We start from the raw sequence: 23,426 nt of genomic DNA on the forward strand, positions 1-23,426 counted from the left end.
CTGAGGAAGGGTCACCGGACCCGAAACGTTAACTCTGTTTTTTCCTTCACAGATGCTGTCAGATCTGCTGAGCTTTTCCAGCAACTGTGTTTTTGTTCCATGCTTCAGTGTGATTTGGACAAGCTATGTGAGTGGGCAAATGCATGCAGATGCTGTGTTATGTGGATAAACGTGAGATTATCCACTTTGGTAGCAAAAACAGGAAGGAAGATTATTATTTAAATGGCTATAAATTGAGCGAGAGGAATGTACAATGAGACTGGTATACCAGTCACTTAAAGTAAGCATTCAGGTGCAGTTGGCAGTAAAGAAAGCACAAGGTATGTTCGCCTTCATAGTGAGAGGATCCAAGTACAGGAACAAGGATGTCATGCTGCACTTATATGGGATAACAAGGTGTAGAGCTGGATGAACACAGCAGGCCAAGCAGCATCAGAGGAGCAGGAAGGCTGACATTGTTGAGACCATACCTGGAATATTGAGTGCAGTTTTGGTCTCCTTGTCTGAGGAAAGATGTTCTTATGATAGAGGGAGTGCAGTAAGAGTTTACCAGACTGATTCTTGGGATGGCAGGACTTGTCAAGGTGAATGTGGAAAGGATGTTTCTTCTTGTGGGTCAGTCCAGAACTAGGGTGCACTATTTTAAAATTAGGGGTCATTCTTTCAGGACCTTTTCTTTCAGAGGTTTATGCCACTTTGGAACTCTCTACCTCAGAGAGCAAATGGAGGCTGAGTCATTGAATAATTTCAAAGCAGAGGTAGATAGATTCTTGTAAGGCAGGGGAATCAAGGGTTATTGAGCAGAGATGGGAATGTGGAGTTTGAAGCAACAAAAGATCAGCTGTGAACTTTTTGAACAGGCCTGAGGGCCTGAATGGTCCATTTTTGTTCCTATTTGATATGTTCATATGTACATATGTATGTTCATATCCACCCTGTGTCATTAGAGGGAAAAGGCAGTCATTGTCAGTTCACTACCCGAATTTTTAGTCCCAGACTCTTCCAGAGTCCAAAGACAACCTTCAAGAGTCTGACAGTCAGCATCCATTAGGAATGAGCTATATCTGATTACACTCCTTGCTTTCTGGTTTAATACTACACAACATTGTGTAATTAATGAATATACCACTGAGGAAATTGCCTCATGCATGATCATATTTCAAAGAGCAGTTATACATGTTGACTTATATTTTTGCAGATTTCCTGCTGACATGAAATATGATGGCCTCCTTCTGAGCTATCAGATTTTATAATTCTACAATCATGAAAGGTGGTGTTGAATAAAAAGACTGTGAGCAGTGTGTTTCTGTTCCATTAATGTGCATGTTAATCCAAGTATAAATAGTCTTATCCTTTGGATATATTCATCCCTCACTGACAAGTCCCCAAACCCAATTTTACTTAGATGTGTAACCTAAGGAATGGGCTGACTCCATTGAGCAGTATTATGTTAAACTGTGCTCTCAATGCTATTGCCAAGACTGCAGTGGCATGGTTCAGTGAAGGACCACCATCACACCTAGCCTGTTGTTTATAATTCAGGATGGCATACATTTTACAGTCAGCTCATTCTAAGTGGTAAGATAGCATTGATAATCTTCTGTAATTGCAGATTTCAGAATGGATCACGTTGAAACAGTTTTTAAACTGGCTAAAGCTATTTATTCACTCTGTGGTGAGGTTAAAATGAATAACAAACGATGCCAGCGCCTAAAGGCCCGAATTGAATGCCTCATGGAAATTATGTCCAATATCCTGCAGACTCATGCAGACCTGATTAAGCCAAAGTCTCTGAAGGATATGGTGGGGATTTTGGAGAGAGCAAGGGATTTTATAGAGTCTTTCACCAACAAACATAGATTTTCCAAGCTCTTCCAGGCTTATGAGATCAAAGAAGAGTTCAAGCATCTCAATCAGCGACTAAATGATGCTGCCATTGCCTTCGACCTGGATTTGATAAGTGAACAAACCAAGTTGCTGGTGAACACGTTTAAAGACAAACAAAGGGGAGAAGAAGATGAACAAGACACAAAGGATGATGAGCAATATCTGGAGAAGATTGCAAAGAAGGTGCAAGAAGGTATGTGGATAGTCACTTTTAATTTGCTTATTTTGGTTTTGATTTGACAGCATGATTATCAGGAGACATTGCAGAAAGAGTAACATGCTGTGAGTAACATTCAGACTGTGTCCCTAGATGCACAGCAAAGGAAAGGATTTTGTGTTTATTCGTGTGAGACGCAATGACATCCTGCCTCTGTATCTACAAACATGGAGGAAACCCTCCATCCTAACCTATTCAGCGTATGCTTTTCTGATTAATTGCCCAGCATCATATCTCATTCAAAATTAAACACGTCATTTAATATAATTGGCATATAGAATCCCATTTCCATTACATTTACAAAAGCCGGTCTTGCAGCAGCCAAAGTAGATTTTTACAAAAACTTAACTTTATTTTCTTAGATTCCTAAACTGAAGATCAACATTTCCCATTGTCACACATCAGAAAAATTATGAAACTAGCTGTACTGGACCAACTACTACAAAGATTAAATATAAATTTTGCTAAAAGTCACTAGTTTCATGTTCATTGGATCACATAAGAATGAGAAATTAAGACATTTCTCCTTTATTTAATATTTTATTCATCCTTAAAAATGTATTTTAGATGTTTCATCCCAGTGATGAGCTCCAATCCACCAAAACTTCTAGCTGGTTAGTCAGAGTGTGAAGCAGTTACACTGAATAATAAAGTTTTTTGACCGTAAAATGATAGGTAAGAGGAACAGGAGTAGTCCATTCAGTCAATAGAGCCTGTTCTACCATTCAATACAATCGTGGCTGATTTGATACCCCTTATATCCACTTTGCTGCCTTTTTGCCATAACCCTTGATTCCCCCACTGATCAAGAATCTATCTATTTCAGCTTTAAATATACGCAAGGACTCTGCCCCCACAGGTCTCTGTGGCAAGGAGTTCCAAAGACTCTCAACACTCTGAGAGAAGAAATTCCTCCTCACCTCAATCTTAAATTGGCAACCCTTAATTCTGAGACTGTGGTCTCTGGTGTTAGACTCTCCCATGAAGGGAAACATCCTCTGAGTATTTACACTGTCAAGCCCCTTAAGAATCTTATATATATCAAACTCTTATTTTTCTAAACTCCAATGAATAAAGAGTCCCAATATGTTTAATCTTTGCTCATAAGACAATCGCTCCATACTGGGGATTTCCCTAGTGAACCTTCTCTGAACTGCCTCCAATGAAATAATATATTTTCTTAAATAAGGGGACCAAAACTGTTCACAGTGCTCCAGATGTGGTATCGTCAATACCTTGTGCAGTTGCAATAAGAGTTCCCTACTCATACTTCAACCCCCTTGAAATAAGGACCATCGTTCCATTAGACTTTCTGATTACCTGCTGCAACCCTGTGCTAGCTTTCTGTGTTTTTTTGCACTAGTACCCCCAGACTCCTTTGTGTTGCAGCTTTCTGCAGTTTTTCTCCGTTCAAATAATACTCTGTTCTTTTGTTCTCTTCCAAATGAACATCTTCACATTTTCCCCTTATACTCCATTTGCCAACTTTTGGCCCACTTACTTAACTCAATATGTCTCTGTAAACTATTTGTATTCCTCTGACAACCTGCCTTTCCACCTGTTTTTGTGTTGTCTGTAAATATAGCCACAGAACATTTGCTTCATTCCTCTGTCATTGATATATATCGTAAACAGTTATGGTTCCAGCACTGATCCCTGTGGTACCCACTGGTCACAGGTCACTAACCCGTAAAAGAACCTCATCCCCACTTGTTGTTTCCTGTCCATTAGCCACTTCTCTATCCACATCAATAGACTACCTCCAGCACCATGGGGTCCTAATATTTTGTGAGGTACCTTGTAGAAAGCTTTCTGGAAGTCCAAATTCGACACATCTATTGATTCCCTTCTATCCATTCTGGTTGAGACTTCTTCAAAAAACTCTAATAAGTTGCCAGACATGATTTCCGTTTTGTAAAGCCACACTGGCTCTGCTTGGTTAGATTATAATTTTCTAAATGGTCTGCTAATACTTGCTTAATAATTGATTCAGAACTTTTCCAACACTAGATGTTGTGCTAATTGGCCAATTGTACCCGCTTTTTGCTTCCTTCCCTTTTGAATAAGGGTGTCACATTGGCAGTTTTCCAATTCTCAAGTATTTCCCCAGAATCCGAAAATTTTTGGAAAATTATAACCAATGCATCTACTATCTCTGTAGCTAACTTTGGAACTGCTATCCATTCTTTAGATATGGCATCATAATTTTGTGAAGATGCAAATATGGTGAACTGGGATAGACAGGATTGTTACTTTAAACTTTATTTCAGGCTCACTCACCTTAATACATTAACAAAGATAATTAAAAATTAATAGATCTGACACCTAATTGTAAATTTTACTTTGATCTTATCAATACACATTTCTTAAATTCTGTCTTCCCAAGCCATAAGAAATCATCCTTATGCATCATGAAGGTTCTTGAAAGTTTTTCTTTTGATACTAATAAAACATTGAGAAACCTGCATTTAGTTGAACACATTTAATTTTCAGGAAAATTGATTTAACTGAAAAATATCATACCCTGGAAGCATCATTCAGATAACAGGTGTTTAGTTTCCATAACTTTTGTCTTTTGCCCCTCTTCCTGTTTGGGTGGTCTCAAAAACACTTTTTGAACACTGTCGCCCTGCAGAAACATTTACTTTATGTGGATTGCTCTACACTCAGGGATTTATGACTAAAGCAACAAAAAGGATTTTCAAAATTACTTTTCCAACATTGGGAGAAGCTGTTCTAACAAATGCATCACCCATTTGTTGTCCTAAATCTCTAACAACTATTTTAATTTTAGCCTTTTACAAGGTCTTTCTCAATACAGATCCATCTGTGTGTCAACACTGGATGCTGCTTAATTTGACCAAATTCAGGGGTATCAGCTTAACTTTGTAAAAAATATAATTTTTTTTGATAAAGCGGCAGAAATTTCTAATGATGTAAATGCAGTGAATATTGTCTACGATTTTAAGTGAGCCCTTAAAGTACAATATAAAAGGCTGATAAACGAATTTTCAGGTCACGAAATAGGAGGGTCAGTGTAAGCTTGGATGAAACATTAGGTTGCTGGGGCTTAAAGAGACAAAAAAGATGATATGTGCGTAAGGCATGCTCATATAACACCTTGTTTATGAAGAGAGGGAAGCAGAAGGCAAGAAATTATGGGCAGGTTAGCCTGATATTGGTTGTTGGTAGGATTTTAAGTCCATTATTAAGGATGAGATTGCAGAGTTATTGGAAGTGCGTGATAAAGTAGGGCTCAGTCAGCATGACTTTGTCAAAGGGAGGTCATGCCTGAAAAATCTTTAGAATTCTTTGAGGAGTTAAAGAGTAAGCTAGACAATGGAGAGCCAATGAGCGTGATTTATTTGGATTCCCAGAAGGCCTTTAACAAGGTGCCTGCTAATTAAGAAAAGATAACCCATGGTGTTAGGAGTAACCTACTGGCATGGATAGAGGATTGGTGACTGACAGAAGACAGAGAATGGGGATAAAGGGATCTTATTCAGGATAGTACCCAGTGACAAGTGGAATTCCACAAGGGTCAGTATTGGGATGACAACTATCATGTTATACATTAATGATCTAGATGAAGGAATTAAGGGTATTGTTGCTAAGTTTGCAGATGACACAAATATAGGTGGAGGGACAGGTAGTGTTGAGGAAGCAAAGAGGCTGCAGAAGGACTTGGACAGGCTAGGAGAGTGGGCAAAGAAGCGGCAGATGGAATACAATGTGGGAAATTATGAAGTAATGCACTTTGGTCAGAAGAGTGGAGGCATATTTTCTAAACAGGGAAAGGCTTCAGAAATCTAAAGCACAAAGGGACTTAGAAGACCTAGTTCAGGTTTTGAGATTAACATGCAGGTTCAGCTGGTAGTTAGGAAGGCAATTGCATTCATTTCAAGGGGGCTAGAATACAACAGCAATGATGTACAGCTGAAGCTGTATAAGACTCTGGTTAGACCACACTTGAATATTGTGAGCAGTTTGGGGCCCCGTAATTAAGGAAGGATGCGCTGGCCTTAGAGGGGTCCAGAAAAGGTTCACAAGATCCCAGGAATGAAGGACTTGTTCTATGAGAAGAAGTTGAAGACTTTGGGGGTGTATTTAGAAGAATGAGGGTGGAATCTTCTTGAAACTTTCAGAATACTGAGAGACCTGGATAGAGAGGACATGGAGAAGATGTTACCACAAGTAGGAGAGTCAAGGACCTGAGGCAAACCTCAGAGTGAAGGGACAACCCTTTAGAACTGAGATGAGGAGCAATTTCTTCAGCCAGAGGATGGTTAATCTGGAATTTAGTGCTGCAGGAGGCTGAGGAGGTCAAGTCATTCAGTGTATTTAAGACAAAGATAGATAGTTTCTTGCTTAGTAAGAGGATCAAGGATTACAAAGTAAGCACGAGAATGGGGCTGAGAAACAATACAGCCATGTTTGAATGGTGGAGCAGACTAGATGGGCTGAATGCCCTAATTCTCCTAAATTTTGCATTTTATTGTCTTATGGGAAGAATCAAATCATTAATTAGTATTTACCAACTAAGCGAATTCTGGTAAAACTTTATAAAAACCGAAAGAACTGCAGATGCTGCAAATCGGAAACAAAAACAGAAGTTACAGGAAAACCTCAGCAGGTCTGGCAGCATTTTTGTAGAGAAATCAGAGTTAATGTTTCGGGTCCAGTGACCCTTCCTCATAACTGATGGTAGTTAGGAAATTGTCGGTTTAATTAACAGGGTGTCACTAGTTTTGAATTTCCCCCAACCTAGGGAAAATACCTTTGCCATTCACCTTATCTATGCCCCTCATGATTTTATAAACCACTATAAGCTCACCCCTCAAGCTCCTATGCTCCAGTGAAAAACATCCCAGCCTATCCAGCTTCTCCTTATAACTCAAATCTTCTAGTCCAGGCAACATTCTGAACCCTCTCCAATTTAATAATATAGAGGGATTGCAAATCCACAGTGGAGATGTGCCATCTGGGGCAAGGAAACTGGAATTTGTGGAACCAACGTAAAGCATCAAAAAAATCAGGGATGTAAGAGGGAAGAGACTGTACAAAGGGAGAAAAAAAATACAGTGTCAAGTTGGAGAAATAAATTCAGTATACATTAACAACCAGGCCAGTAATTTAAATAATATTCCTGATCTAGGGATCCCAAAGTTTAATACTTAAATCTTTTCTGATTATATGGTCTTGTATGGAATGACCATGTTTTTCCATAATCTATCAAGGTCTGGTATATCCCTGGTATGGAAAGATTCTCTTCTGAGCCAAGGCCAAACAGGTTGGGACTCTACTCACTGACAGTTGTTTTTGACGCTTTCTTTTGACAATTCATTTGAACAGTTTTGACAGTTTTTGACACTTCTCCTTGACAGTTCATCTTGACACGTTTGACAGTTGTTTTTGACAGTTTAAATGAGCTTCAGCTTAAATAAATTTATGCAGTTTTTATGCATGTTTGTGCCTACGTTAGCAACCCAAAGGGCATCTGGCCTTCTCCAAATGCATTCTGGGATCATATTCAAACATATGCTCCAAAATGGTATGCTGGCTAATGAATCCATAAAGTTTGCACCTACTCCTACCAAGTATAATTTGCACACTTCATGTTACAGACAGCCATGTCACCAGAACTTACATGACTGCATGCAGCTGCTGATTGCTATGGGAATCTGCCTTGGTAAATTGCAGTTGCATCAAACATAGCCTGACCTCATTCACACCCCCATGAAAATGCTACGTGTCCTGTTCAGGCATAGGGCTTCTAATTTCCAGGCTGGGGTCCACCAATTTTGAAACAAGAAAGCAACTCTGTAATGATAAAAATCCAGGCCTTCATGTCTGATAGTGAAAGATTTCTCCATTGACTAATAAAAATCAAATGGTTTTCTAGCACTGAGAATGAGATTTCTTCCAAATTACCTAATTAAATGAATGAATTAACAGTTGCTCAGCCTCAGAGCAGCAGTTTTTGGGCACACCAAAGAGCACCTTACACTGTGTTGCTAATCCTTCAGCAGCAGTTCCTGTTTATATTAGTGCCCTTCTCTGGGATCAGGCCACAGAGCACAGAGTATTCCATTTCAGACATGTTTGGGTTGAAACCTGATAAAAACTGCTTCTCTTTCCAGATCTTCTTTGCAAAGGTACATGTCAGGAGAAGCTGGGAGATGGTTTCTTTCCCCATGCAGCTGCTTCAAGGACAGCATATTAACATGATGAATGTCCAAGTGTTCTAGGCTTACGATGCAGTGGGCCCTTCTCGACACCAACCAAGCTACATGTTAGAGTTTATTTGGAAGTGATACTAGTGAGACATTCCGTCAGATGACCTGACAGTCTGCTGAGAGAACCATTAAACAGGATCCACCATTTCCTTTTCCATCATTATTTGAATACTGTTGAATGATGTACTTGTGGTCAAAGGCATTTTTCTGCTCAAATATTTCTACAAGGAACAAGGGGTATTGTATGGTTCAAATGAATGGAGTGTTCTGTGGCAACAAGGTTTGGCCCACCCTTCACAAACCAAGACAGAAAGAACCACAGCATGTGGAGGCATATGGAGCTTGTTGTATTTATGCACAGAGATATTTCGTTGTGCAGAGGTGTTATTTTTTGATGGGGTAAAAGGTGCATGAAAAATCCTTCCTCATCTGTTCACAAATATGATGCAATGATGGAAGCTTCTGGCACTTCTTCCTACCTCCAATAGAAAAACCAAACATGTTTCCATGCAAATGTGTCACCTTAAAGCAGAGGGAAACAAGGTATGATTATTTCTCTCCTAGCTTTGTGTGTTATCTTTGTGCCCAGCAAGAGAGATTTGTGTTTCTTAAGAGTTCTCGACTTCCTCTTATTTTGCAGCATTGCATTCAATGGAGGAGAGGATGCAACAGACTATGAATGATGGTGTGCAGGAAATAAAAGTGGACTTGAAGGACATCAAACGTATGATTGAGTCATGTGAGTGCAACAGAGAGAAGGTTCTGCAACCAATTCAATAAGTAACTTAACTTGGCTTCTTCTTGAGCTGTTCCAGGTCATCTATACCAACACCCCAATCCATACCCAATCACACAACAATTATACTTCAACCCAGAATTGATTCACATTCTCTTCCCAAACCTGGGAGGAGAAATTGACTAAAATTCCAATCCCAAATCTAGTATAATTGACTCAAACTGCAATCATAACCTAGCCAAAGCATGAACATTCAGAAATATGGCAGCTGCTGGTTGACAACTTTCACGATATTTGGAGACATGGTGGTCAGACAGCCCTCATTTATTCATACTAGAAGCCTGTAACATTAGTAAGACTTGACCTTGACAGCACAGAGCAGCTGAAACATCTATCAAAAGCTATAGATCACTCTAATGGGTTAATAACAGGAAAATTATAATTGACAGCGCTTTTCTGTGAGATCCCTTCCCAAACACTGCTTCTCACAGAGTTCCTAACACCTACCTAAGTAAATGCCCCTGGGCAAACAGCATGATGTTTAGGGCTATATTACCGACTTTGCATCGATATGATCTGGGTTCACTTTCAGCCCAAACTAATGACAGGAATTTTTTTTTATCAGTGATGGCAGCAGTAATTAATGAGATTGGACAGCCACAATAATCATAGGTAATAAACTGTCAATTCATTCAGAGAGTCGAAAGGATGTCTAATTTAGGAAATGGGGCAGAGTACACAGGGCAGTACTCTGCAGTCGACTGATCCTTACCCAGGAATGCTGACTGAGATTTGCAAAAATACGACATAACTGTTATCTTTTTGTGTGTACCCAGCCTTTGATGAAATGTTTCTCTCCATCCCTTTCAGACAATGAGAAATCTTCGGCCTACCCAGTGAATGATATTTTGGAATTAAAAATAGAGGACATTGAAATGGAAAACAAACCTTTCATGGTGGCTGACAAATTCAAATATTACAATGGAATGTTGTATAAATTCCCAGTGGTCATTAAACGTTTCCTTAATGTTGGGTTTTCTAATCTGAAGTGAGTATGAATTACAAACATTCTGAATTCAGCGTATTCCCTCTCTGCAACATTTCAACAAGGATTGATATTTTACTCTTTTTTCCTTCCTGTGTAGGGAAATTCAGAAAACCTTTCGCAATGAGGCTGAGACAATGAAGCACTATGAATCACCAAACATTGTGCGTATTTATGGAATCTGCATTAATCAGAAGGGTAAGCTAGTTCCGGGCATGAATTTAATAGAACAACATGCAATAAAGATTTGCATTTTTGTAGCACCCTGCACAATTTCAGGATTGCTATAGCACAATCTTGTGGTGGCTTGAGCGATGTGGGTCATGATGAAATCTGTGGCAGAATCAAGTAAGAAGCCTGCTGAGGCCTAACTTGACATTGGGAGTATCTCACTGCATTTTTTTTTACGTAATTTGACAAGCGGTGAGGCAATTTTCTCACAATGCAGCAGTGATTTGCTAATTAGATAGGATTATTGCTCGTTAAATGCCTTATTAACAGCTCAACTTGCCAAATTAATATTCATCCTCCTATCTTACGAAGTGCACTGATCAAGCTATACTTTGAGAATTCTCAACATGGAAGTTGGAGTGGATACCTGATGATTTAAGCTTGCTTGACCTCTGGGCACCAACATCTCAGGACATAATCCATGGGCACCAGACATGGACAACCCACATCCTTGGACGTTAGTATCTGACAACATTGTAATTCTGCTGCAAGAATACTTTGTGCCCTCGGGCGAGCATGCATCTCATGGAGTGGACCAGGTTGCATATCCAGGTTCTTCGCTTGCTGTCATAGCACTCACTCAGTCTGAGCCCGTCTGAATGCCCATATCACCCTGTCTTGCATTGCCTTGCCTTGCCTTTATGCACTTTTCCCTTCTCAAACAGAGTTTCCAAGTTTATATTATTTCTGTTTTACCTTGCCGTGTAGCATAGACAGAAAGGAAGAAACTTTAGCATTGTTATCAGCAGACCTCAGTCAAGTCCAGAGAGATAGCCTTCAGTCAGGGGTTCCTGGCACAATAAGTCAAGGACGGCCTTCAATATCAGTCCAGGGGTTTTGACACAGTCAGCAGCTTGAGATGATCAGGATACTGTCTACACAAGGGGTGCCAAATGTCGGGCAGCCCACCATTCGTCTTGACTCTTCCTGCCATACGGTCAGCTGTTCTCCTTCTCCAATGAGAGAGAGGCGAGTACCGAAGGAGATAAAAGTGGATGGCACAGTTATTTTTTCTCACACAAGTGGGAAGATGTCCTAAGTGAGTGAGTAGGCAGCACAGAGGGTGTGCAGGGTTAGTGGTGTCAGAGGATGGAGCAAGTGGGGAAAATGTTGCAGGCAATAGTAAGAATGGTAGAACAGATGCCTCTGTGTGAAGTGGTTGTAGAAGCAGAGATAAGTATCAGAAGATAGTAGTTCTTATACCAGTGGCGTGGAGAAAATTTATTGATTGTGCATTCCTCCAGACAGTTGAAACTGCACTAATCCAGGTGGAAAGCTCAGACCATACTGGCATGGTCTGGTGTGGCCTTCACTGCTGGTCCTGGAGGAAGAAGACACCCCACATCAGTACCACTTCATTTAGCAGGATCTCCAGGTCCCTACTTGCAAAGCAGAGCATTAAATTCCCCATTGACTGCCATGTCTAGAGCAATTGGCAGGAACTGTTCAGGGCATCTCTGGACGAACAGTGCTTGTCTGTGTGCACAATGGCTTTTTAAGAATGGTGTAAGTACCAGGGCTGCCGGCCATTTCCAGGATATCTTGGCAGTGGCAAATTGTTCCAGGAATGCAGCAATGTAAGATATGTCTAGAATCAGACAAGAGGGACATCATGGGGTGGGGTAGGTAGCTGATGAGGTGAGTTCAGTAGAGTAAATTAAGTAAACGTGATAGGCCTCATGGCAAATTTTTATTACTCTTTCTGACCAAAAATATGATAACACCTGCCAGACTTGGATGTCCATCTGGAAGATTGGCATTTGAAACATCGTTAAACATGACCAACTTCATATCTTTTGGATCATCTAGGGTTGGAAACTTGAATGCACATTTATCTAAATTTATTTTCTTCAATATTTTATTCACTCTCAGAATTTCCTGGACTGTAACATGTTTTATCATGGTACTTAATTTCAGTCATAACCAGAACTGAGTCTAATCTCAAGTACACAACCATTTCAACTGACTAATCAAACTTCTTAAGTGTCTGTTTATAACTTGGCTGCAAGATCTTCTTTCTGTGAGACTTGGTTCAATTTATCGGGATATGATTGGGATCCTTGATGTAAGATAGTTGATACAAAATCACTTGCAAATTATTTTGTTTGATATCCAATCCTACATTTTCCAAGTCTCAGAAGACTGACTACCAATCTTAGAACTCCTTATATTTCATTCATCATACATTGACTGAATTCTGCAGAACATCTCTGTAGAAAATCATCAATGTGCATCATAAAGATGCCTGCTAGTTTCTCCTTAAGGTATTAGGTCTACTTTTAATTGAATAAAATCCACTTTCAGCAGAATTGACCTGACTGAGAAGTACCATAACCTCAATGCCTTATTCTAACCATAACCACGCTTTAATTTTCACAACCTTACTTCTATATTGCCAGCTTTCTTGGAAAGCTTCAAAAACATTTCCCTTTGAAATATTTCCCTTTGCAAAAATGCAGCTTTTATATTTATCGATTTACATTCCTAAAACTATATTAGTAAAAGAGCTAAGAAATTTTTTAGGTTCCCTTTTCCTGCTGTACAGAAGTCGACTAATTTTTGATCTCTCTTTGAAACTCTCGCCACTAGTCAGCATTGAGCCTTAAATGTGCTGTTGAGAAGCACTTCTTCTGTATATATTCATCTGTGTGATCAGGCTGCCAGTCTCCTATCTAGTATCTCAGTGTATTTACTATATTCTTTCCAGTTCTCCAACTTATTTTGTTTGGCATATTTTATGAAGATATCTTCTAATTTATTAGTAGCTATAAAACTTCTTGATCATGAGGACTTTTACTTCTCATAAGATTTCTAGCCTATTCCATTATCAAAATACATCTTCTACTTGTCGTCCTTTCACGACAATATCACTACAAGATCTCCCTCTCCTATGATCAGAATTCCCTCCAAAAGTCCAGATTTTTTTCCGAAGACAGTGTTCACATCCAGATCCACTTTTAAAACTTACACTGCATTTTTTGGCTTCAACATCTTTAACTCCCTTTGCCAATCCACGGATCTTATCTTCTGTCCTTCAACGTGCACATTTCAGTTAAGTTCAGCTAGTGGCTTTCCCTACTCTCTCCATAATAGCATCCCTCCATTCAATGGCATTTTTTCTGGCAGTAATATAACTTTAGTGCCAACTTTCATTAGTTGTCCATGAGATAAATTTCTCTCTCCAATGCATCAGTATGACTTTGTTCATACTCAATCACCCCATCTTCTGCCACAATGTGCTCCTCATAATTGTTTGATATGCGAAGTTCATGATGCTTCATCACCTTCTACAACTTGCTCCAATGCTATAAATGTATAATCAGTGCCAGTTAATCTCTAAATATCCAATCTAACAGTCTGAGCACCATGATGTAAAATTACCGTTTTTCCATCACCATCTAAAATATTACCCAGACCATTCTACTCTTTCTGCCATTCTTTTTTGGAACATACCATATCCCTGGATTGAAATTTACTTCTGATCACCTTGTACCATGTTGTAAAGCTTGCAGAATTTTCTCTGAAGCCTCAGTCTTAATGAATGCCCTCTCCCTACATGCAGGACATTCGAGCACTCAGAAATAGTAGAGTGAGTTGTAGGCCTTCCCAAGCTGGGGAATGATCATTCATTACTGAAGGAAACTTTGGACTTTTCCCAAGGAACAATTGATATGTACTGTAGCCCTAGCCATTTGCAGTGAGTTCTTTGCATGACTGCCCGTGATAGGGCAGTTTACATCTTGGTAGATCCACTAAGAGTTTGTAAAGAATTCAGTCCATTACTGCATGATTTCTTTCACAAACTCCATTGCTGAAGGACTTTTTGGTGGTGTACACATTCCTACAATGTGCATAATTTCACTCATATCTTTCAACTTATCATTGGCAAAGAACCCACCTGCCCCCACCCCCACCCCCACCATTGTCAGTGAGGTGTTGAGCCATGCTCCCAATCCAGTCCTTTTCCATTTCTCTAATATTTTGCGTGCAATCTTTCTTTTCTTTACAGTGTGTTATTGGAGACATACTAAATCTAGTTGCTAAGTTCAATTTCCACTTTTAGGCTGCCATCCTCTACTACCATTGTGAATAGATTCAAACTATGAGAAATCAGCATTTTTTGTGCACAGAGTTTATTAACTATGCAAGTCCTAAGGTTCTCTTTCCCAGTCCCAGATGTTACTCTTGTTTATGTAGATATCAACAAATAGTCTTCCCCTGTTTTTCTTCTAACCTTAATTATTTATTATATCACCAGATGTGCAGCATTGTGCAAAATACTTGTCAGGGGAGATTAAAGATTGTGAGAATAAAATATAAAATAAAACAAAGAACTGTGGATGTTGGAGATCTGAAGCACACAAGACCAGAAATTATTGCAGAAACTCAGCAGGTCTGGCAGCATCTGTGAAGAGAAAACAGAGTTAGCATTTCAAGTCCAATGACCCTTCTTCAGAACTGTTGGTGGGGTGGGTGGAGAGGGTAATGTCTCACGTAATGAAAGCAGTCCGACTGAGAGACGAGTAGCTGTTGCACTCAACAGTGCACAGAGGAGGCAGTGACTGCTGTAGTAATACCACCTACTGGAGTACCAGGATCAAGGAGGACTCAGGCCCCAGACAATTAATGGGGCCATGGAGGTGGAGGGGAAGTTTTTGCATAGGGATCATGGAAAGTGTAATGCGGGAGATATCAGAAGCAAGGACAGGGAAGCGACTCTTATCAGGTGCACACTTTGCGGTGCTTTTGATTGAGGGTCTCCAACCTTCCTCACATCAGCCTAATCCCATCACTGAGGTGACACTGTTGCCCGCAGGATAATGTATTGTGCAAGCATATGGCACCAGCAGTGCTGGGATGAGGCCCTTCAGAGATAAGATATTTTTCTCATCAACCTGTTCGGTGATGTTATAATACACTTCTGGAGCAGGTAGGATTTGAACCCAGGCCTCTTAGCTTAAAGGTATGGCCAATACCACTACACCACAAGACCCCTATTTAAGTGATCATTAATTGGTCAGTAAAGCACCCCAACTGGTGGAGAAATGGAAGGTTGACCATGGGCCTCCTCAACCAGAACTTAATTCTGGTAACTGTGGGAAGGCAGTGGGGTTCAGGTATGCCACCATCCTCCCTAATTACATGCTGTTCCCAAGTCCATGCTTGCCGTCAGCAGGATCAGAAGATTCTGCCCTTTGACCCTAACTGTTTTATCCACTTTATCTCACTGACAATTTTGGAAAGTACTATGATACAAGCCTTGACAATGTGTTCCACAGTGCAACATGAAGATCATGCACTTTGAAGTCACAGTAGGACCAGTTATGATGGGATAAAGTTAATTTGGCAGGATTAGTCTATGTCAGTGGTCATGACAATTAAACTGCTAACAGGAGGTGGAGGTTCATCGACCAGAAAATGAATTGGACTGGTCATATAAATATGATGGATACAAGAACATGTCAGAGATTAAATATTTGTCTCTCCAAACCCTATCCACAATCTACAAGGCACAAGTCAGGAGTGTGATTGACTCCTTGACACTGGTCTGGATGTGTACAGCTCCAATAACTCTCAAGAATCTCAATGCTAGGATAAAGTAGCCTACCTGTTGGCACCCCATCCACTGCCTTCAACATTTACCCCCTTCACTATTGAAGACAATGGCAACAGAGTGTACAATCTACAGGATGCTCTGCAGCAACTCACTATGGTACCTTTGATTGTATTTGGAGCATGTTTCTCTTTTATTTGAGGAAATACAGTTCAGAAGCTGTAGACTTAATATCTCAGTGAACTCATATGGCTTAGTTGATAGTGTCTGTCACTCTGAGCCAGAAGCCCTAGGTTCATTTTCTACTCCAGGACTTGTTGGTCATGAAAGGTATGTTCAAAATATGATTCAAGATGATAATAAATCTGCCACTTCTTCAAACACATGCCTGTTATTCCCCAACAAATAAAACTTTAAAAGGTTTCTCGGAATTCCATAATGGTAAATATAGGGACAATGGAGGATGGGGGTTGGGTTGCAGGAGTTGAAAGGCATAATAAGAGCAAGAGAATAGAACCCTGAGCAAGTAGGGGATTAGCATCGTGATAGTGATAATGGAGTGGTTATCAGTGTGTAGTCGAGTTGTGAAAGCCATGGTAAAATTGGAGATTTGTGAAATGGGGAAGGGAGGTGTAAGAAAACAGGGAATTATGAGAGGAGGAGAGCAAATTTGTGAAGGCGAGCTGGAGAGTTCTGTAAAAGCAAGGGTTGGTTGGAGAACAGGCAACAACAATTCCTTTCACTAACCACTTTGCAGACTTTGTTGGAAGTAGTGATTGGACCTCAGATCATGTCAATAAATAACTTGTGCATGAACTTGACAAGGAAATTCAGAACTGATTCCAGATTTGTCCCATCTGAGTCTCCACTCTAAGGTCACCATTCGCACAGAGGAGAGGGAGTTTACACATCCGTTCGCATGTCCTGTAATCTTTCTGGGGTCACTACCCACAGATTGGTAACTCCCGTTTTAGAAACAAAAGTAACTGGCACTTGGAAAATATGGACTAATAAATGAATGGATTTGTTAAAGACAAGTTGTGTTTGGCTAACTTGATTGAATTATTAAACGAAATAATGGATAGGCTAGATATAAGTGTTTTGTATCTAGACTGACCAAAATCATTTGATTAAGTACCACTTAATAAACATTTTGGTGAAACATAAACCCATGTAAATAAAAGGGACAGTGACAATATGATTTGGAAATAGTTGAAGAGAAAAAAATAGAATATTATGAACAGTTATTGTTCAGACAAGAGCAGAATGTAACTGTATCTGCTGTACTGTCAATGTCATTTTAGCCAATACATAACTTAGTCAGGGCTCTCTGCATTTTGGGAGGATTTGATAACAAGCAAGACTTCTTCCATCTTTGAAATATTTACTATATGGACTATGACAACCAAAATGCTCCCTTTGATGTGATTTCTCAGCTTTTGCATGAGCTTTCCCGCTCCGCTGTCCTCAGTGCATCTCTCCTCTGATTTGGTAATGCAAATCCTTCTTGTATTTACATGTTATACTGCTCACCATGGCTGATTTATTTAACTTCTTGTTACTTGTTGCTTGTGATTTTCAGCTTGGTGTGGTGTTTACCTCTCCACAATCTGTGTCGGCTTTGAAGTCTATCGCTTACTGATCCCTGCTGCCACTGACCTGATCTTCATATATTACCCCCACTTCTGTGATCAGTTCACTGATCTCACCTCAAAGTTTACCCTTAACCCTATACTGTCACTTGGTTTCTTCAGGGTTTTATTGTCATTTGCTTCTGGTTCTGTGGGTCCTGTTGCCACCTGCCACCATGTAGTTGTGATATCACTATGACATAACTCCTTTCACACATGGTCAATAACTATACTTGGAGCAATTATATAATTAACCCTTTATTCTACACTGATTAGCACGCCAGTCCTCCTTAAGGGAGCTATAACAAAGGAGCAGTAACAATTACTTCGGATAGGTTGGAGTAGGTGATCAAGGGAGCTATGTGCAGATGTTGCTCTCTACTCACTGGATCTAAATACCAAACTAGAAGAGTAATACACATGTAATACACACGTTGCGAAATCTAAAACAAAAATAAAATGCTGGAATTACTCAGCAAACAGAGTTAATGTTTAAAATAATGACCTATCACCATAAGGTTAAAACCAGTGCATTATTTGGTCTCCTTCCGAGATGAATGTCCTCACCAACAAAAATCCACTTAATTTAGATTAAATTCCATGCTGATATTGCTGTTGCTTCACATGATTTCCATTATCATCATTGGTGGTCCCTCACAGACGAGGATGATTCTCTTCCAGTCTCAGTGTGAGTTGTACAGACCAATGCGGCTGCCGCAGGCTCTGTTACTCTTGGGGCAGGTGGTGGAGAAGGGAAGGGGTGGGTGGAATGTTGGTGCGGCAGCATGCTCCTTTCGATGTTTTCACCCGGCTTCCACTTTTTCCCGACAGCAAGTCTTGAGGTGCTCAACACTTTCCCCGATATTTCTCCTTCACTTTGGATGGTCTTGGGCCAGTTATTCCCGGGTGTCTGTGGGAATGCTGCACTTCACCTTTGAGGCTTTGAGTGTGTATCCCTGAAGTGCTTCTTCTGTCCACCTAGGGCTCGCCTGCTGTTTCAAAGCTGGGAGTAGAGCACCTGCTTGGGGAGTCTTGTGTCGGTCATGGGGATGACATGCCCAGCGCAATGCAGGCGATCAAGGGTGGTCAGTGCCTTGTTGCTGGGGATATTGGCCTGGTCAAGGACGCTGGTGTTGGTGCATCTGTCTTCCCAGCAGACTTGCAGGATCATCACAGGCAGCATTAGTGGTACTGCTCCAGTGCCTGAGGTGTCAGCTGTAGAGATTTTACAGATCTGACAGAACTACTTTACACTAACGGCCTGTTGCCTAAGGCAAAAGTGTCAGAAGGAGAACCTTGCTCGCAGTCAGATCAGCACTAGAACATCAGCAAATTCTGGATTGATAACTTTACAATTGACCAACCTGCTGCTGTTTCTCATAGCTAATGAGTTCTTGATTGTGATGGAGCACTGTGAGCTCGGGACCTTGCGCGATGTTCTGATTGGAGAGCAGCAGCTCAGCTGGCAAACACGCGTTCGCATGGCACTAGATGCTGCCAGTGGCTTGTACAGGTAGGCTGGCTTTATGACGATTAAGAAATTCAGACAATGGAGGGATTAGGTCTAGCTTTTTCTCAAGGGACTCATTTATTCCAGTGATCTTCTTTGCACTAATTCAGTATAAAGATAAAGTTATTGAGATTAAAGAGATGGTGTGTTCAACTGAGTCCCTGCTTTAACATTTTCCTATTGCCTAAATCTGAATCAACAACAGAAATTCACAACCATGGAGTGTTTAAATACAGGGTTCACAGAAAACAAACAGACAGCAACATCAAGAGATCAAGGGTGTAATAAAAGGATAAAGGGTGATTGAACAGAGGTACTTCAAATGATAAAGAGTTTCAATAAGTAACGAAAGGGGTAAACTATTTCCTGTTCTGTGAAAAATGCAGATCAAGGAGGCAAATCTTAAAATAAAAGGAAAACACATAGGGTTTGTTGAAATCTGGAACTCTCTCCCTCCAAAAGCTGTAGATTCTAGAATAAATATAATTTCAGGACTGGGATTGACAAATTTTAATTAGATAGGGATATGGTGCAAGATTTTACATTCCTTTGGCAGTGGGTTTGCAGGCAAACAGGGATGCCTGGGAAAATTTCCCAAGTAGCACTCCCACCACCCTCCTGCTCATTCCCAGACCTATTTGCAATTGTACGAAGGACAGCAAGATCTATGTGCAGCCTTGCCTCTGATGCCAACATCACGTGAAAGGATAATAACTTGAAACAGGACTTAAGAATCCAACACTGTCAGGTACAGTATGCACTCATAATCTCTGCCTGTAGTGTGTTTCCCCTCATATTAATAGAAGTTCCTATATCAGCATCTGAGGCCTATCACTGAAATAGTCATTAGGTCCTTTGCAAATGCAAAAGGTCAGGGGTTGGTGGTTAACATCTGTTTGAGACCTTCGTTTATGACTCCCAGCCCACGTTAAATTTACAATTTTCTGTCAGCCACCACTAATATTACAGATTGTGCATACTTAATTGGAGAGGATGGGGTTGATGTGCAAATAGACTCTTTTCTTGTTACTTGATTCCATAATTTTGTAAGGCACATCTGGCACCTGGCATCAGCAGAGGCTTAGATTCAGAATATCTGCACTATGATGACTGGGCTAAAGAAAGGAAAGCAACTGATTCCACGCTATCGGTTGGTTGAAACCAACATTCATGTGGGTTCAGTGTTTTGGTGAGGAAGGTGGTATCATTATAATCATGCATCCTGTGATAAATTGTTCTTCCCAACATGCAATTCGTCAGAATCTCTTAGTACATGTTTCCATTTATAAAAGACCAAAATCAGTATTGATACCAAGCTGCAAGTACATGGGATATGCATGGGTCTTTAGTGATAAATTTGAAATTAGACTGATTCTCTATCGATCAATTTTAATCACTAATGGAATTGCAAGGGTGAAGATTTGTCAATAGGGTTTGGGATTCTTTCTACAAGTTTCTATTTAACACAGGAGGCCAGTGCCCTGCATGGTTATGGCTGATTAATCCCCAAAACTGTGCCTAATTACTCGGCATGATTAAGTGAGCAGTATTCTGCAGGAACAGTACACATCAAGCAAAAGAAAGTCCTCCACATCAGTATGCATCAGTGTCTTGGTCCTTAAATATAGTTGTGGGATTTCAGTGTTGTCAATGCTTCAGGACATCTGACTTGCCTCTTTATTCCTGCACCTTAGTGTTAAAGTCTGTGTATATGTTCCTTTTAAATATTTAGTATTTCTACCCACCTCCCAACTTCTTCTAAGGTCTTTGCAGTTTAATAAAAAGGCCATAGAAACACTCCAATTGCTACAGGATTGGCTATTCCTCTTGCCAGTGTTTTGAATGGAAGATCATTATGGTGTGTGTGGTGTATAATAAGGTCCTTGTGTTTTGCTTTGTTGCAGGATGCACCAGTCATATGAAAAGTTCAAACTTCACTGTTCCATTGACAGCACTAGATTCCTGGTAGACCACAGCCTCAGAGTGAAGGTTCGTTGATGTATTAGATGAACATCTCATACAGATTTTTGGCCTATTCAAGAACACTAGGCAGAGTGCAGTGTTGGAAGTTAATTCTCTCCAGTTCTTTGTGCAGTGACTGTTGTAATATAGGAAACTTGGCAAACTTTCACAAACAGCAATAAGTTGAGAACCAGATAATCAAATTCTGTAATGTTGACTGAGGGATTAACATTGGCCATTTCACCAGGAATAACTCCCCTTTTGTTCAAAATAGTACCATGGGATCTTTTGCATTCACCTGAGAAGAGAGATGAGGTATCAGTTCAACATCTCATCTAAAAACCAGTACCCTAGTCAGCAGTGTTCCCCCTAATTATCTTCCTGGCCGAGGGTCATGCACAGTGGTGCCTTCTAGAACTGGATTGCTGTGCTGACACCAATCACCATGTGTGGAACATCAGAGCTGGACATTGCAGCACTCCATCAGCTCGACACTGGAACATCAGTATAGATATTTGTGTTCAAGCTCTTTAATGGGACTTGTCCTCAGAAACTTATGAGTCAGAGATGCGTGCTACCAACTCCATGGAGCAGACAAATAAATAATTGGAATGCTGCACAGCCTGGACAAACTGTTCGTACTAGAAAGATTTAGTCACCTATTTTTTTTCACATCTGCTGGCTGTTCTGCCATACATTTACGACATTTTTGCTGTTATTTGCGTTTCAAATGTCCACTGTCAGGTGTTTTTCTTTTTGCTAAGGTAGGTAGTTAGGCATGTCCTCAGCATCTGTTTCCAAAAGAGCTTTGGGTTGTTATAGGAGCAAAATATATGCAGGACAAAAACTTAAGCAGGACAGTACCACATGCAGGACAAAAATCTACACATGACTCCAAAATGAATCGAACCAGAATCTATAAAAAATTGTGCCCTTGTATATTATAGTTTGCTTGGTCTGTGTGAATTTTTTTTACCCTTATGTGGGATGAGGTAATGAGGTAACTTGGAGGAGTCACTCATTCTGCTGCAAATGGGAAGCATGAGGGTCATTCTCTTAAGTTTCCTTCCAAAATTTCCAGCAAAGTCAAAATCCCAGGTACTGTTCCAGGGAGCAACTGCACAAACAGATGCATGTATTCCTTTGAATCAGACAGGCTGTGCTGATTATCTGGGTGACCTTAACAGGTTTAGTGAGTATGGTGCAAGCAGTGTGGAGCCCTTCTGATATGGATGTATAGTTGCTGAGAGAGACATCTGGCTTGGGAAATACAGATCCATCTCATAGTCAGGTGGTGAATTATCTTCAGAACACTTAGCAACCGTACCTTTGATACCTTCTTCCTAGTGTTTTATGAAAATTCTAAAAAGTTGAGAATTCAGCACTGATCCCTTGTTACATCTTGCCAACTAGAAAAAGACCCTATTCTGGAAGAACGTAGTTTTCTTCACAAGTAGAATCATGTTTAATCAATTGTTAATTTTGAATCTATGATTGATAAGATTTTTTCTATCCAACAATAATAAGGGATTTAGAGTAAGGGCACATTGAATCAGGTCAGTCTCATTGAATGGTGGAATAGGCTCGAGGAACAAAATGGCTTTCTCAAATTCCAATGTTCCTATGGGTGAATTGAGAATGCAGTATTGAAGGTGTGATATTCATCCCAGCATTTGTTTCATTCTTGCTCTCTTCCTGTGTTTAGTTGGGAGGCTTGCACCTATCAAAGACAGAGACCTCAATCCAATGCATCAGTACTGACAACCAGAAATCCCAACAGATCGCATACATTTCACCGCAACAATTGTACAACATCAACTACAAATATGACAAGCCCTGTGAGGTGTACAGGTAAAAATTTAAGTATAGCTGGAGGAGGAAAAAAGTATTGGCCAAACTGCACCAAAACTTGCAGCAGTTCTTATCTGAATGTACAACAGGGCACCTGTATCAGTGTATAATGGTTTTTCAATGTGTAATGGTGATCAAACTCTTAACAGGTTTTACCAATGTATAATAGAGAATGGATGCACGTTAGCAACTAAGACTGTAACAGATAAGCAATATAAAAGTGTAACTGGTTCATTCTAGAGAGATGATCAAACAGTAACAGACTGCAACTGTAATTTCCCAAAGCTCCTTTGTAGCACCTTTGAAACTAGCAACCTTTACCACTCAGAATGAGAAGGGCAGCAAGATTAAAATTCCCCTCCAAACCATTACACCATCTAGAGTTGGAACAATATTGCTGTTCCTTCACTGTTGCTGGGTCATTCTGAAACTGCCTTCCAAACAAAGCCTGCACTACATGAATTACAGTGATTGCAGAAGTGAGGTCACCCCATCTTTTCCAAAGGCAGATAGCGATGGACATTAAATGTTATCAATCAACACCCACACCCCTTGAAAGAAGTTCA

The 23,426-nt window shown here is 40.2% G+C and overlaps 1 protein-coding gene across 6 annotated transcripts in view; it reads left to right on the forward strand.

The window, feature by feature from the left end:
- Positions 1 to 23,426, forward strand: part of LOC109915552 (mixed lineage kinase domain-like protein) — a 56,706-nt gene that overhangs the window by 25,840 nt on the left and 7,440 nt on the right. For all 6 annotated transcript variants that reach the window (XR_007263806.1, XR_007263807.1, XM_048605915.1 and 3 more), the window contains exons 2-8: positions 1,613 to 2,080; positions 8,981 to 9,079; positions 9,947 to 10,124; positions 10,222 to 10,319; positions 18,921 to 19,050; positions 20,952 to 21,036; positions 22,715 to 22,860. Coding sequence is in view for 4 of the 6 variants with exons in the window: in XM_048605915.1 (XP_048461872.1) it covers positions 1,613 to 2,080; positions 8,981 to 9,079; positions 9,947 to 10,124; positions 10,222 to 10,319; positions 18,921 to 19,050; positions 20,952 to 21,036; positions 22,715 to 22,860 (1,204 nt within the window). In the remaining 2 variants the exon portion in view is untranslated. The remainder of the gene's footprint in view (positions 1 to 1,612; positions 2,081 to 8,980; positions 9,080 to 9,946; positions 10,125 to 10,221; positions 10,320 to 18,920; positions 19,051 to 20,951; positions 21,037 to 22,714; positions 22,861 to 23,426) is intronic.

The sequence above is a fragment of the Rhincodon typus genome, chromosome 15 (genome assembly GCF_021869965.1).
Source record: "Rhincodon typus isolate 14 chromosome 15, sRhiTyp1.1, whole genome shotgun sequence".
Lineage (NCBI taxonomy): Eukaryota > Metazoa > Chordata > Chondrichthyes > Orectolobiformes > Rhincodontidae > Rhincodon > Rhincodon typus.